We start from the raw sequence: 12,374 nt of genomic DNA on the forward strand, positions 1-12,374 counted from the left end.
AGCTCTCTTTTCACATCTAGCGCCTAGTGCTATTCTACAAAGATAACACAAATACGGCAAGTATCAGTTACTCAAGCAAATGGATATGATTTTGGAAACGGTCAGACGTTTTGAGTAGCATCCACTACTTTTCGTCAGTGACACCAAGCAAGATTTTTGATAGCGAAAGCAGAGTGTAGCTCTCTTTTCCCACCTATCTACTATATGTACAATGTATATATGTATATATTGTGTACTACTTAGTAGACTTTTCATCTTTGACTTTTCTGAAATACATGTAACCTGGTGTAAATCTTTTCACAGCTTTTTCCTGCTACAGGTTTCTAAATCTTTTAGTGTCTGCAATGTCCATCTACAAGAGATTTGTACTCGCAGAAATTTTACATTCAATTTGTAGACAGATTAATAGCCAAATTTGAGGTGTGTCACGCCGAAAGGCGGTTATGCCAGCTACATAGATACAGATACACATACAGCTGTAGGAGAAATGGAGTCCAGTCAAGGCAGCCGAATCATGACCTTCTTCTCAAGCCCTGTCTCTTCTCCATCTCTGTCCACTGTCTGTCCTCCGTACCAGCGGCTCCCCCTAGAGGGAGGAGGCTGCAGCTCAGCAGTATAGAGGAGATCGATGGCCACGCCACGCTAGGGCCAAACACTCAGGAGATCCGCCTTCTTTCAGATGACTTCAGCCTTTACCATGACTACAGGCTAGCCCAGGAGCCTAGCGGAGGGCCCTGGCACCTGCAAGGTTCTTCTCTTCACACCTTCTTGCCTTTCTTTGCTTGTGCTGCGGCGCAACATCTGTTTTCTTCATACGTTGTCATCAGTGTGTCATCTCGTGGCTTCTGTTTTCACCCAGGTCTTCATTTCGTGTCTGCTCCAAGCTTGTTTTCAGCTTCTTTGGCGCCTTCCTGTCCAACATGTACCTGCAGCTGCCAATGTCTTCATGTTGTTGCTGTTGTTGTTCTTCATTTCATGTCTGCTCGGAGCTTGTTTTCAGCTTTTTTGGTGCCTTCCTGTTCCACCTGTAGCTGCCAATGTTTTCATGTTGTTGTTAGCCGGCTTTTGTTTGAATGTTCTATCACCCATTGTGGTGGTGTTACATTTTGCCTTTCTTACACTCCAAGCTACAGCTGTGTTGCTTTTCAGATCATGTACTACTTCTTGGATATTCGCATCAGCTGACGAATCTACTTTTGATTTTTTCGTTTTGTTTCACAATTGAGTCCAAGAATGGATCTGCACTTTTTTTTTTTTACAATCATATTTTTACGATTATCTAGTATTCGTATGACTGGACAAAGAAAATGATCAACGATACTTTTTTAGCTGCTTTGTGTCAGCTAGCTCATTTTGCTACAAAGTTTTACCTAATGTATTGTCTGCTGCTCTTTAGAGTATCACATGTATTAATTTTGTACCTGATAACTACATGTTGCCTCATATATAACCATTGTATACCTTCTACTGCATGCTCAGCTTGCTTTGCAGGAAGTGATAGTAAGTCTTACTCTGCTCCTTTCTAGAAACAGCCTACATGTCAATCATTTGTTTTTACTGCTGAGGTTGTTACTGTATAGTTTTTGGTGACACCTCAGGGGCAGAGCCTTTACTATAGTAGTGTGATTGAGTCCTCAAATATTCTAGGAATTCCATGATTACATTCCCTAGGATATTTGTTTTTGGCTACACCTTGTTCATTGTTTGGAAGATGTTTTGTTTTCAAGAGCTAAAACACCATCCTTGAATGTTGATATCTATTACTTGTTCTGTGATCAATCGAATGTTAGATTGTACAAACATTTATTTGAGATTGAATACCTTGATAAACATATTGTACAGATGTTTTTTGCTTCCCCTTCCATGTGGTATTTTCATAAGCAGCCAACAGAAGGACTGTTTAACACACAATATTTATCAAAATAACTTAAAAAACATTTTCTGATACTTTCCAGCCCAAACAGAGGCAGGGTCAGACAGTGAGCTGGACGGAATCTCCGCCCACCGGGCTCAACCAATCAAGATGGAGGGGGATGAGAGGTTCGGCTACGAGCCCAAGAAGAGGGGAAACACCATCAAGAGATTCTTTGGCAGGTGAGGGGATGTTTGTAATTGCAATACAGAGTGAATACATGTACATACATGTACTGTCTTGTACTTGTTGCTGATAGACAATACATTCTTTATCCTTGAGTCTCCCCAAAACAATGTTACAGCTGAGATAATATATACAAAATGTAAGTTGGATGTTAGTAATACAATCGATTATTGACGCACAAATCTTGACCTTACTTAAGAGTGGAATGTTTTTCTCTTAGTACCAGAGACAGTTCCACTGTCCATTGCAGTAGGAAAACCTTTGTTGCTTGTTATTTGTGAAAGTATTCTCGAACCAGTTTAGCTCAAATAAACGCAATGAGCAGCTAAGATAGTCTCCCACTGGTTGTACAATAGAAGATAGTACAATATTTACAGGTTCATTGTAATGCTAAATTCCCCTAGCTCTTTTCGGTGAGTACAATGAACAACGGACCACAGCTTAATGTCTCTACTGTAGGGCTGCGACTCTTTCCAGTAGTGTGCATGCATGTAGGGTGAAACACGCATCCGGGATACAATCCCATGACTTCTTGGTCCAGAGACAGGGTCACTAGACAGCGCATGTTTCACTATTTGTAAATAGCGCCATACTGAATGTTGAATTTCATGATGTTCCCATTTTTCCCAGGTTGAAGAGAAGTGCGTCCACAACCTTTAACCCCGACCGCGACGTCGAGTACGAGGAGCCTTCGCCGTTCAGACGAGGGGGGCGGTACCGAGCCACCGCGGGACCGAGACTTGGCTGGTCACGCGACCTCAAACCTACCACGTAAGGATCATAATGGTGTTTTAATTTAGAGATTTCAAAGACATTAAGTTGCTTATGACAACTGTGTACTGAATGTTCGTGGTATCATTGTAGTTTCTGGCTTGTTGTTTATCACTGTACTATGGATATTGCCATGTTGTTGTCTCTTTGTTTTATGATGTTTTGTTTAAAATGTATGCTTTTCCAAACTTGTTTGTTGTACTTCTAGACAAGTATGTATATCTATAGCTTCAGCCTCCTTATATGTAGCAGGTATCATAGTAGCCAGAGACTTGTACTACTTGTAGATGTGGCTGTGCTTACCTGCTTATGGCTATCAGCACCAAATGCAAGTGGACAATCACAAAATTGCAGCATTTCTGACATACAAACTCATGGTACATGTTGCCGCTAACCAAAACAGGAGCGAAGTAGATTCATGTAGATACGACGGTGTCCATTTTCTGTGGACAGGCAAGTCCTGTGTCTTAATATTACACATTGCCTAGCTCAGTAGCTGAAACTTGGAATCCTGACTTTCTCTTAGACATGACACATATACATGTATGTTGGGAAGATATTTACTTAGAATGCAGTTAGCTCTGGTTTTCACAACAACTTACTCTACCTAGTAGCTTTAACAGGTCCAGTAGCGTCTCTAAACAAAGCACAGGGCTCGAAATACATGTACCACTACTTGTATGTGCAAGTTTGCGCCCATAAATTTGTAGCTGTGTACATAATTTCAAGAAGAGCTGTACTGGTCCAAGTTACCACCAGTATAAATATATCCCCTTTTATATATATATATATATTCAGTCACATAAATTTTCACTCAAAATGAAAAATTTGTGCTCAAATTACACTTTAAGCAAGCAACATTTTGTATCCTTTTTGAACTTTTATTCAATCAATTTTTATGAGTTTATGACACATTTAGTGGCATTGAACAAAGCAATTTAAAAGCTACCATCTTATTAGGGAATAGGGGCATCATACTTTCCCGAATATGCAAAAAGTTGGTTGTGCAAGTAGTTTCTTTTTATTGCAAGTAATTTTTTTTCATCTGCACCAAAATATGTATTACGAGCCCTGTAGCATAATGCTAACTGTAGGGGAGTTAACATGTAGCTGTACATTGAAGCATGGTATACATACATTAGCAGGGAACATAGTGGCAGTGAGAGTGCCACGCCCAAACGGAGCCCCACCTCACCCTCTGGGAAGGCTGATTGGAACAGGCCATTCTCCCCGACGCGAAAACAGCTGAGGGGGGAAACCTGGTGAGCGGAACAGCCACGTGATGTCTTGGTGAACGGGTGCACTTGGCAGATAGAACAGCCAGCTAACACTACTGCTCAGACCTAACCACCTAAGTCTACAAGGTCGTGCATGACCTTTGCCCTGTTGTTTCATCTTCTTCCAGGCTATGTAGTGACCCTTGACATGTAGCTTTCCATCCCACAACATGACCTTTGCCCTGTATTTTCATCTTATTGCAGGCTATGTAGTGACCCTTGACCTGTTGAGCTTCCCATCCCTCAACATGACCTTTGCCCTGTAGTTTCATCTTCATCCAGGCTATGTATAGCTACCATTGACCCGTATAACCCCTTCAGTCATCCCACATTTGCTGCTCTATAGTTAACCTTTGCATAGTTTCATGTTGTTTCGTACATATTCAGATACTTATGAGCAACACAGCACAAAACAGTCATTCATACATGTGCTATCTGCTCAACATCATTATGTATTATGGAGCAAAATTCTTGATATACAAGACAAGGAAATTCTGTAGTTGATCGTTAACACCTTAAAGGATTTTACCAATGTCTGATCTCCAACATACACTGTACAACCCATGCCTTCTTCCTGTCTTTCAAAGCTCAGCTCCCCTTGCGACTTGTGGTTTTCAGCTGCTGCTGTTTTGCTGAGTTACATATTTCTCTGCAGTTCACAGCACCATTGTGTTTGTGTCCTCCAGCTCTGTGTTCACTGTGTGGCTTGTAGGTGGTGTGTGTATATATAGGAAGCTGTTTGCAGTGGGAGTATTATTATTATTTGAAGCTGTAGCAACTGTACAGACATGGTTGAAGCTAACAATTCTGCATTTCATTTCATTTGAAGTACTATACTATACATACATGTATAACATGTGTTGTGGGTGCTGTGCTGTGATGTCCTGCTGGAAGGATGTACATGACATATATTTCTGGTGCTGGTTACAGAATCTTAATTTGATTAACTTGCAATTACGGTTTCTCTTTGGATTATGGGTGTAGTTCCTGAACCATTGAGGCAGATAAATATTTACTGCTTTCGGAATGGATATCTAGCCTCTACCTGGCTCCAGAGGCGGCTGGAAAGAGTAGAAATTGGCCAAATAGACACTCAGATAACATGCAAGTCTTAGAGGAGTTAGTCCACTATAGGGGTACAGTTTACCGCTCTGAGCATGTTATCTGTCTATCTGGCCAATTTCTACTCTTTCCAGCCGCCTCTGGAGCCTGGTAGAGGCCAATCAAAATGAAGCAGCTTGTGGTGGTCTGTCAGTTTGAATTTTAATGTTCACAGATAAGATATCACACTTGATATGTCTAAAGATGACATGAATTTTTTTACTGGATGTGCAAGAAAAAAAGCACCAAGACTTTAGTCATGAAAGAGCAGTTGGAAACGTCTTCAATCTATAGCAATTATACCCTCCAAATCGTAGAATGGAACAGTCTAAATTTGGACTGTTGGTTGTCCTGTTTTCCAGTGACCTTGACACGCCCTTCGCCAAGTGGGACCCTGACCAGGTGTGCCAGTGGCTGCACGAGCAGGGGCTGGGCATGTACGTGGCCAACGCCAGGCACTACGTCAAGAGGGGCGAGACTCTGCTCAGGTCCTCACCTCACGACCTGGAGAGGGTAGGTGGCATCATGGGTTTGAGTGTGTACACGAACAGATAACCCCGAAAGATCACTGTAAATTGTCTGAGAAGGGGAGGAGTTGTGTTTTTTTGTCTTTTCCAGGAAGAACCTACTAGTATACATGTACATACCTCTAGTAGACGGAAAAAAGTTGCTGGTGTAAAAATTTCCTGTCACTCCATATTTAGAACTTCTCTATACAGTCATGTACATCTTTGATTTTCACATCTTGAGGTACACAAGAGTTGGTAATGATCACCAGTCAGTGCTTCCGCTTTCACGACTAAACTTTAGGGATACACTTCTCTCCACACTTGGCAAAGTCAGAATGAAAGTAAACCTAAATAGACCTCTTCTTCTATAGTCCTTCAAACTTATCATTGTCATGTTGTACCATGACTTAATTGAAAGTGGAAGGTTTAAAGTAAATCTGAGTTGTAAACAGATCATTACTGTGTAGTAATTAGCACCATGATTTCTTTTTTCCCCCCAGGAACTAGGCATTAAGAACTACCTGCACAGGAAGAAGCTGCAGCTGGCTCTCCAAGCCATCGGGTCAGAGGACACCAGTAAGATGGGGGAGCTGGACCACAACTGGGTCACACGTGCGTCCACTTGTTTCTGTCACCAGTTCTCTCCTTACAGTCAGAACTTTGACCTACCGGGTATATGTTCGTCATAGACATGGACTGATGTAGAATCAAAATTCTCACAGATGACTTAAGTCAGTAATATGAAAAATGCCTGCAAATATTATCTATTTTTGCAAGAACTGGGCATTGTATTAAGAATTGAGAAGGAAACAATTCATTACACTGGGTCAGCCTAGGAAGCTCTTGCTGGTAACGACTGACCCACAAAAGTACAGAGGATCATGTTTCTTTGTTTTTTTGGGACTGTTGCAACTGTACAGTCATGTACTTTGCACAGTATGGAAGTTTTAGCAGCCTCTGCAAAGAGCATCTGCACTAACAGTATAAACCATCAACATGATTGCTTTACATGTACGTTATGTTTATCCCTTGTACAAATGTAGATATCCATAAGTGTGATGATGTTTTGTTTTCAGGGTGGTTGGACGATGTCGGCTTACCCCAGTACAAGGACCCCTTTAACGAAGCAAGGATTGATGGGAGGATGTTGAACTACATGACTGTGGTAAGTCAAACAACTGCTCAGGTTATAATGAAGTCATGCAGAAATGTTCGCAGTGGTTTTATGTTCGCGGTTACAGCGAACTTAAAATCACCGCAAAAAGCCGTTCCATTGTGTGACTGTAGTGAGCGTTATTGTTTCAAACGTGAACTGAAAGCCACCGCGAACACTCAATTTTCTTCCTACCGCGAAACTAAAACCACATGAACTTAAACGCATTTACAGTATTAGAAATAGTTAAATTGTCATGTTTCTACAAGTTGCCATACATTGTACCTATTACAATTTTTGAGCAATAAAGTTCTTCTTCTCTTCACATGATGTCCGTTTTACTTTCAGGATGACTTGTTTAAGTTGAACGTGACCAACGTTCTCCACCACCTGAGCTTCAAACGGGCCATCCAGGTGCTGCGGCTGCAGAACTTTGAACCCAACTGTCTCCGCAGGAGACCTACGGAAGAGGTAACGCCACTTTCCACTTTTCATTCATGTGCAGTTTCGTGATATAAATAGTGTATTATCATTAGAAGAAAAGACTCAGTGTGTTTGATGATGGCAGGAAAATGTAATACTTTGTTTGGGAAAGGCTGCATACATATATGACGGATACATTTTTTAGTAGTTTTCCAACATCTCATAGTGTTTGTGGAATTAGAAGCAATAAGTAGTCTCTGGTCATGCGGTGAATGCCATAAGAACATTACTACATCTCTAGTGTACTAGAATTTGAAAAGTAGAAGCAGGAGGGCTGGGACCGAGGTTGATACGGAAACACCGTATTGTATTTTATTTATGTCATACCCACCTGAGAAAACACACATTTCAATGCAAAATGCGCCAGAAATTGAGAGAGTTTTGTGTCCTCGAACAAAAAACTGAAAACAGTGATTCCTACCTCCGAATCCGGTATTCAAATTTTTGACGGGGGTGCAACCGGCGCACTCGGAATACATTCTAAATATTCTATGGAAGCCTGTGCGATACAACTTAGAACCCCATGTGATACGGAAAATTTTCACACGGTCCAGAACAGCCGTATTGACCGTTTTTGTGGCCCAGGTATGACGTAGATAATCATACACTGGACCAATGTTATAGTGTTTTTCCAAATAGGTAGGGACACAACTTTCAGATTTTGTATGTCACCAACATATGAACTGTTGTTTCTCATTTGTGTCTATGTTTCATATGGGGGGTTTGGAAATATGTTTTTCATTTCAACTATATGCTGCAAATAAACACTTTGTATTTCATGATCCCAGCATTCTTCCTTTTCCCATGCCAGGTGTGATGTTAATGCAGCTGTTGTTTTATTTCTGCTTGCCTTTTCCCCCCATGCAATCCAGACATCTTCATTCCAGCTGCCTTTTTGTGCTCTTTTTGCTTCCCTCTGGACAAAACACTATCTGAAAGACTACAAATGTGCAAACATTCTGAATTGAAATACAATGCTTAACTTTCTTCCAACACTAAGGTAATCACAGATCAAATTTTTGAGGACCACTGTCGCCTTCTTCAGGATCAATAATGACCAATCACTTCCGAACGTAAACTCGCGAGAGTTACAGACACGTCATTATTGATCCTGAAGACAGTGGTCATTGAAAATTTGATCCTGTTGATTGCTACCAACACAGATGAGCTTCCATGATGATAATCCTGAATCCTGAAAAGTTTCTGTATACATTTTCATGTAATGTTTCATAATATGAAGTATTTAGAGTTGATTGTAAATATTTACTGCCATACAGGATGGACATCGTCAGACCCATCCCTATGTATTTAAGGTGGTACTGTCCGGCTAGTTGTTTCCGTTTTGTTGTGATTGGAGTTGAATGTTTGTGCATTCTGCGTGAAGGTCTTTTGCTGTGGTACTAACACGAGTAACAGGAATTCTCAAAGCAGAATTGCACAATTGTTCATTCATTGTTTCCGTCAGTCTTACGACAAGTGGGTGCCTTGTTGTTTTGAGAAATGGACAAGAAGTGAAAGACAGCTCCTGATTTACCACATGTGTACAGGTGTCACATAATTGTATTGTTGAACACAAAACATAAAACAGAACAAGATGTAGTTGAAAAGTCATACAAGCAAGACTTGTAAATACTAGCTTAACTTGACTTTGAGTTTTAACAGTCAATTACAACTTTTTTGTTCTGCATGTATTAAAGGTAACCTGCTTTTGCTCTGCTTTGCATGTATTTTATTGAACTGTTACAGATAGAATCGTTGTGCCTAAAATTAAGATTGACAAGCAATGTAATTGTGGAGCATCTGTGTTGTAGCACCTTGTAGAGTGGAATTGTTTTGAAACCTAATTATAATAAATAGATGTAAAACTGTCATTGATTCTATACAGTCTGTCTCCTGCCACAACTCTCCTTTTGTTCTGTGTGCCCTGCTTTGCAGCTGTTGCATTTCAGTTAATCTGCTCCTGCATCCTCTTACTGTTTTGCACCCCGGTGTGCAGTGCTCGTGTTGCATTCCCCGCTGCAATTTGCCCCGGCGTCTTCCACCACATCACATTGATAATAATTCCGAGAACTGATTGTTGCCTCTTCTCCCTTCTTCCCCTATAGACATGGCAGGACGGTGTCGACGTACTGGTGCGAGCCAGACGTCGGGTAAATCAGACCGTGTGGTACTAACCTCACACTTTGTCGCGCACACTACCATGCTTCCTGTATGTTCGTGTGGTCTTGTGCCCTTCAGTTTGGAGCTGGCAGCTGATCCTAACAATAAATATTACCATTTTTGTGGCACTGTGACATAAGCTTTGTACTTGAGTACAGTGCCACTACATGTATGCCCTTGCCTTTGGTATCTGTTACAGTAACTGTACTTCTAACAACAACAAAAAATGACGTATATGCTGTCTTCATCATTCAAGACAGTCACCAGCAGAAAAAATCTACAAATCTACAAAATAATTCAATGATCAACTCCCCCCCCCCAATTGATGCAGTGGATCATTCTGAAGTTAGATGCTCCTGTGTATTGCTATGTTATGTATGTTGGCCAAAGATAAACTTAATCCAAATCTGTAGTGCCATCAACTGTTTTGGCAGAGACCCCCTCTGGTTTGACATTGGTCATCAAAGGCCCCACACTTTCTAATTCAGAGGTGCTATATTCAACATTTTTTAATTCAGATGTGAGTCTGTAGCTAGGGCCTGGGGGAACCTTGTTTGGTTCTTCTGTAGTCCTGTGATCAAAGAAGTTGTTTGTGTAATACTACCTTAAACTACCCAAAGCAAAACGAACTTTGAATTTAAGCTTGGAGTCATGTAATGCATAGATATGGGCCCCACTGAAAAGCACTGAGATGGGCCACCCTGCCTAAATAAAACAAATAAAATAAATAGATGAAAATGCAAAAGCTGTGCAATCAAGCTGATCTGGCACGTTGTTTATGTACAAGAGAAAAAGTAATGGTCCCAGTACGGTTCCTTGTGGAACTCTGAAATGTGTAGGCTAACAGGGCAGCTGGCAGCTCCTCATTGTGCTGTACCATGTTCCAGACTGTAGGTACATGTACATTTGCATGTCCTCCATATGGGAGTAAGGTTCTCCTAGCAGAACATGTCGTACGTACCAAGGCGTATACTGTACGTGTACGTCAGATATCAGGGTTCCAGCCAAGCTTTGTTTTCGTATCGCGTGCAGCTGTTTTCCAACAACATGTTGTATGTTGAATTGTTGGCCGTCTCATCACGTTTCTTCCTTTTTTTTCTGTGGTTCTGTAGCTACGCTGACTAATAGTTGTCATGCTATCGAAGCTGGACCCGAGGCTATGCAAGGCTATGAATTTTGGTTTACGGTTCTGTTAGTAGTAGTTCATGTTGTATTGAAATCAGTGCGGTCGCTTCAGTTGTCGTTTTTGTTCCAGACGTGGCAGAACGGTGCGGAGGTGATGCTGTGGACGAACCACCGTGTGATGGAGTGGCTACGCTGCGTGGACCTGTCGGAGTACGCGCCCAACCTGCGCGGGAGCGGCGTCCACGGCGGGCTGATGGTCCTGGAGGCCAAGTTCAATGCGGAGATGCTGGCGCACCTGCTCAGCATCCCGCCCAACAAGACGTTACTGAGGAGACACCTGAGCACGCACTTCACCCAGCTGGTGGGCGCAGAGATCCAGAGGTACAAGAGGGAACACCAGGAGGGACCCGGGTACATCCCCATCAAGGCTACTGACAAGATGAAGGTTGGTACAGCATCAGTAGTAATCTTGAAACTCATGCTCGCACATCAAGCTTTTGTGGTCTGGTTGGCAGAATGATACAACTGCTTGAGTTATTGCCTAATTAAGTTAAAAAACAATTATTTTCTATTAGCTACAGACAATTATTAGATATCAGGATGTGGGAATCTACAAAACGTGAGATTGTAGCTTTGATCATTATGCACATGGAAAAGATAGTTGTAACAGTTGTATGTACCAAAGTGCTGTCTTTTCTCTTAGAAAAAAAGAATACTAGGGGCAATAAAATCTGATGACATCATTCACATGGTCAAAAAAAACGCTTAGGGTTCTTTTATGCCCAGCTATCAATATTCAGTTTTTGTTATTTACATTAATTTTCATTTGATTAATTATGTAAGTGGATTCCAGGTAGAATAGTGTTTCTCTATCAGTTTATGTAACACTAATGGAGATCACAATAAAACAACAACAAACAACAACCTGTATCACACAGCCAAGAAAGCGATCATTCAGCTTCACCCGTAAGAGCCGCGGCCAGTCCCACGACTATGTCTGTCCCATGGACTGTGACTTCCCCGTGGAGCTGTCCCCCGGCAGAGGGCAGCCGGGGTTCCGGGGGGAGGTCCGCGCCGCCAACCTGCAGCACCGACAGGAGCCCGTCCGCGACGACCTGGATCAGGAGGTGCCTGAGGTCAGGGTGAGACTAACGCTGCATGCATTTTCCTTGTCTTGGCATTGAAAATGCAGCTATTTCTATTTCTGTTCATTACTGGGCAACCCCCGCCCCTCCCTGCAGTAGTTAGCCATGTACTATAAACCCCTAGTCTAGTACAGGTTAGGCGCAGTTGGATATTAGGAATACCTGCACAACTCCAACTTTACCTGCACTAACCTACCAACCTGATTTATGTAGTTGTTATTTTAAGCCCGATATTGGTGTATCATACATGTACCTTGTAACAGTTGGGCTGTGGTACTCTTAGAGTCATCAATATACAGTTACTGTAGATATTTTGTACCAGCAAACTTGCTTAATTCCAGTTTATTTTTTTCAGATTGATGAACAGGCAGTGCAGCAGATCGGAGCCTTCTCGGCTGAGATCAACACCCTGACGGTTAGTAGATCTGAGATTTCTCTGAGAGTTTGAGCTCAGTCGTGCTTTCTTGTTTACTGTTCCACATGTCTTGCATCTAGTCCAATTAGTCCTGGGCTTAGACCATATTGATTTGATTATATGGATGATATCCGCAC

At 41.8% G+C, this 12,374-nt stretch overlaps 1 protein-coding gene across 43 annotated transcripts in view; it reads left to right on the plus strand.

Moving 5' to 3' along the window:
• Positions 1-12,374, plus strand: part of LOC136429904 (liprin-beta-1-like) — a 63,017-nt gene that overhangs the window by 47,754 nt on the left and 2,889 nt on the right. For 32 of the 43 annotated variants that reach the window (XM_066420010.1, XM_066420030.1, XM_066420015.1 and 29 more), the window contains 13 exons: positions 578-748; positions 1,480-1,500; positions 1,956-2,094; positions 2,729-2,869; positions 4,012-4,131; positions 5,610-5,760; positions 6,257-6,368; positions 6,833-6,921; positions 7,258-7,380; positions 9,498-9,542; positions 10,808-11,122; positions 11,616-11,819; positions 12,178-12,237. In XM_066420010.1, the coding sequence (XP_066276107.1) occupies positions 578-748; positions 1,480-1,500; positions 1,956-2,094; positions 2,729-2,869; positions 4,012-4,131; positions 5,610-5,760; positions 6,257-6,368; positions 6,833-6,921; positions 7,258-7,380; positions 9,498-9,542; positions 10,808-11,122; positions 11,616-11,819; positions 12,178-12,237 (1,691 nt within the window). The remainder of the gene's footprint in view (positions 1-577; positions 749-1,479; positions 1,501-1,955; positions 2,095-2,728; positions 2,870-4,011; positions 4,132-5,609; positions 5,761-6,256; positions 6,369-6,832; positions 6,922-7,257; positions 7,381-9,497; positions 9,543-10,807; positions 11,123-11,615; positions 11,820-12,177; positions 12,238-12,374) is intronic. The other 11 variants (XM_066420036.1, XM_066420055.1, XM_066420041.1 and 8 more) reach the window with 8 other exon arrangements.

This window comes from Branchiostoma lanceolatum, chromosome 3 (assembly GCF_035083965.1).
Source record: "Branchiostoma lanceolatum isolate klBraLanc5 chromosome 3, klBraLanc5.hap2, whole genome shotgun sequence".
Classification (NCBI taxonomy): Eukaryota; Metazoa; Chordata; class Leptocardii; order Amphioxiformes; family Branchiostomatidae; genus Branchiostoma; species Branchiostoma lanceolatum.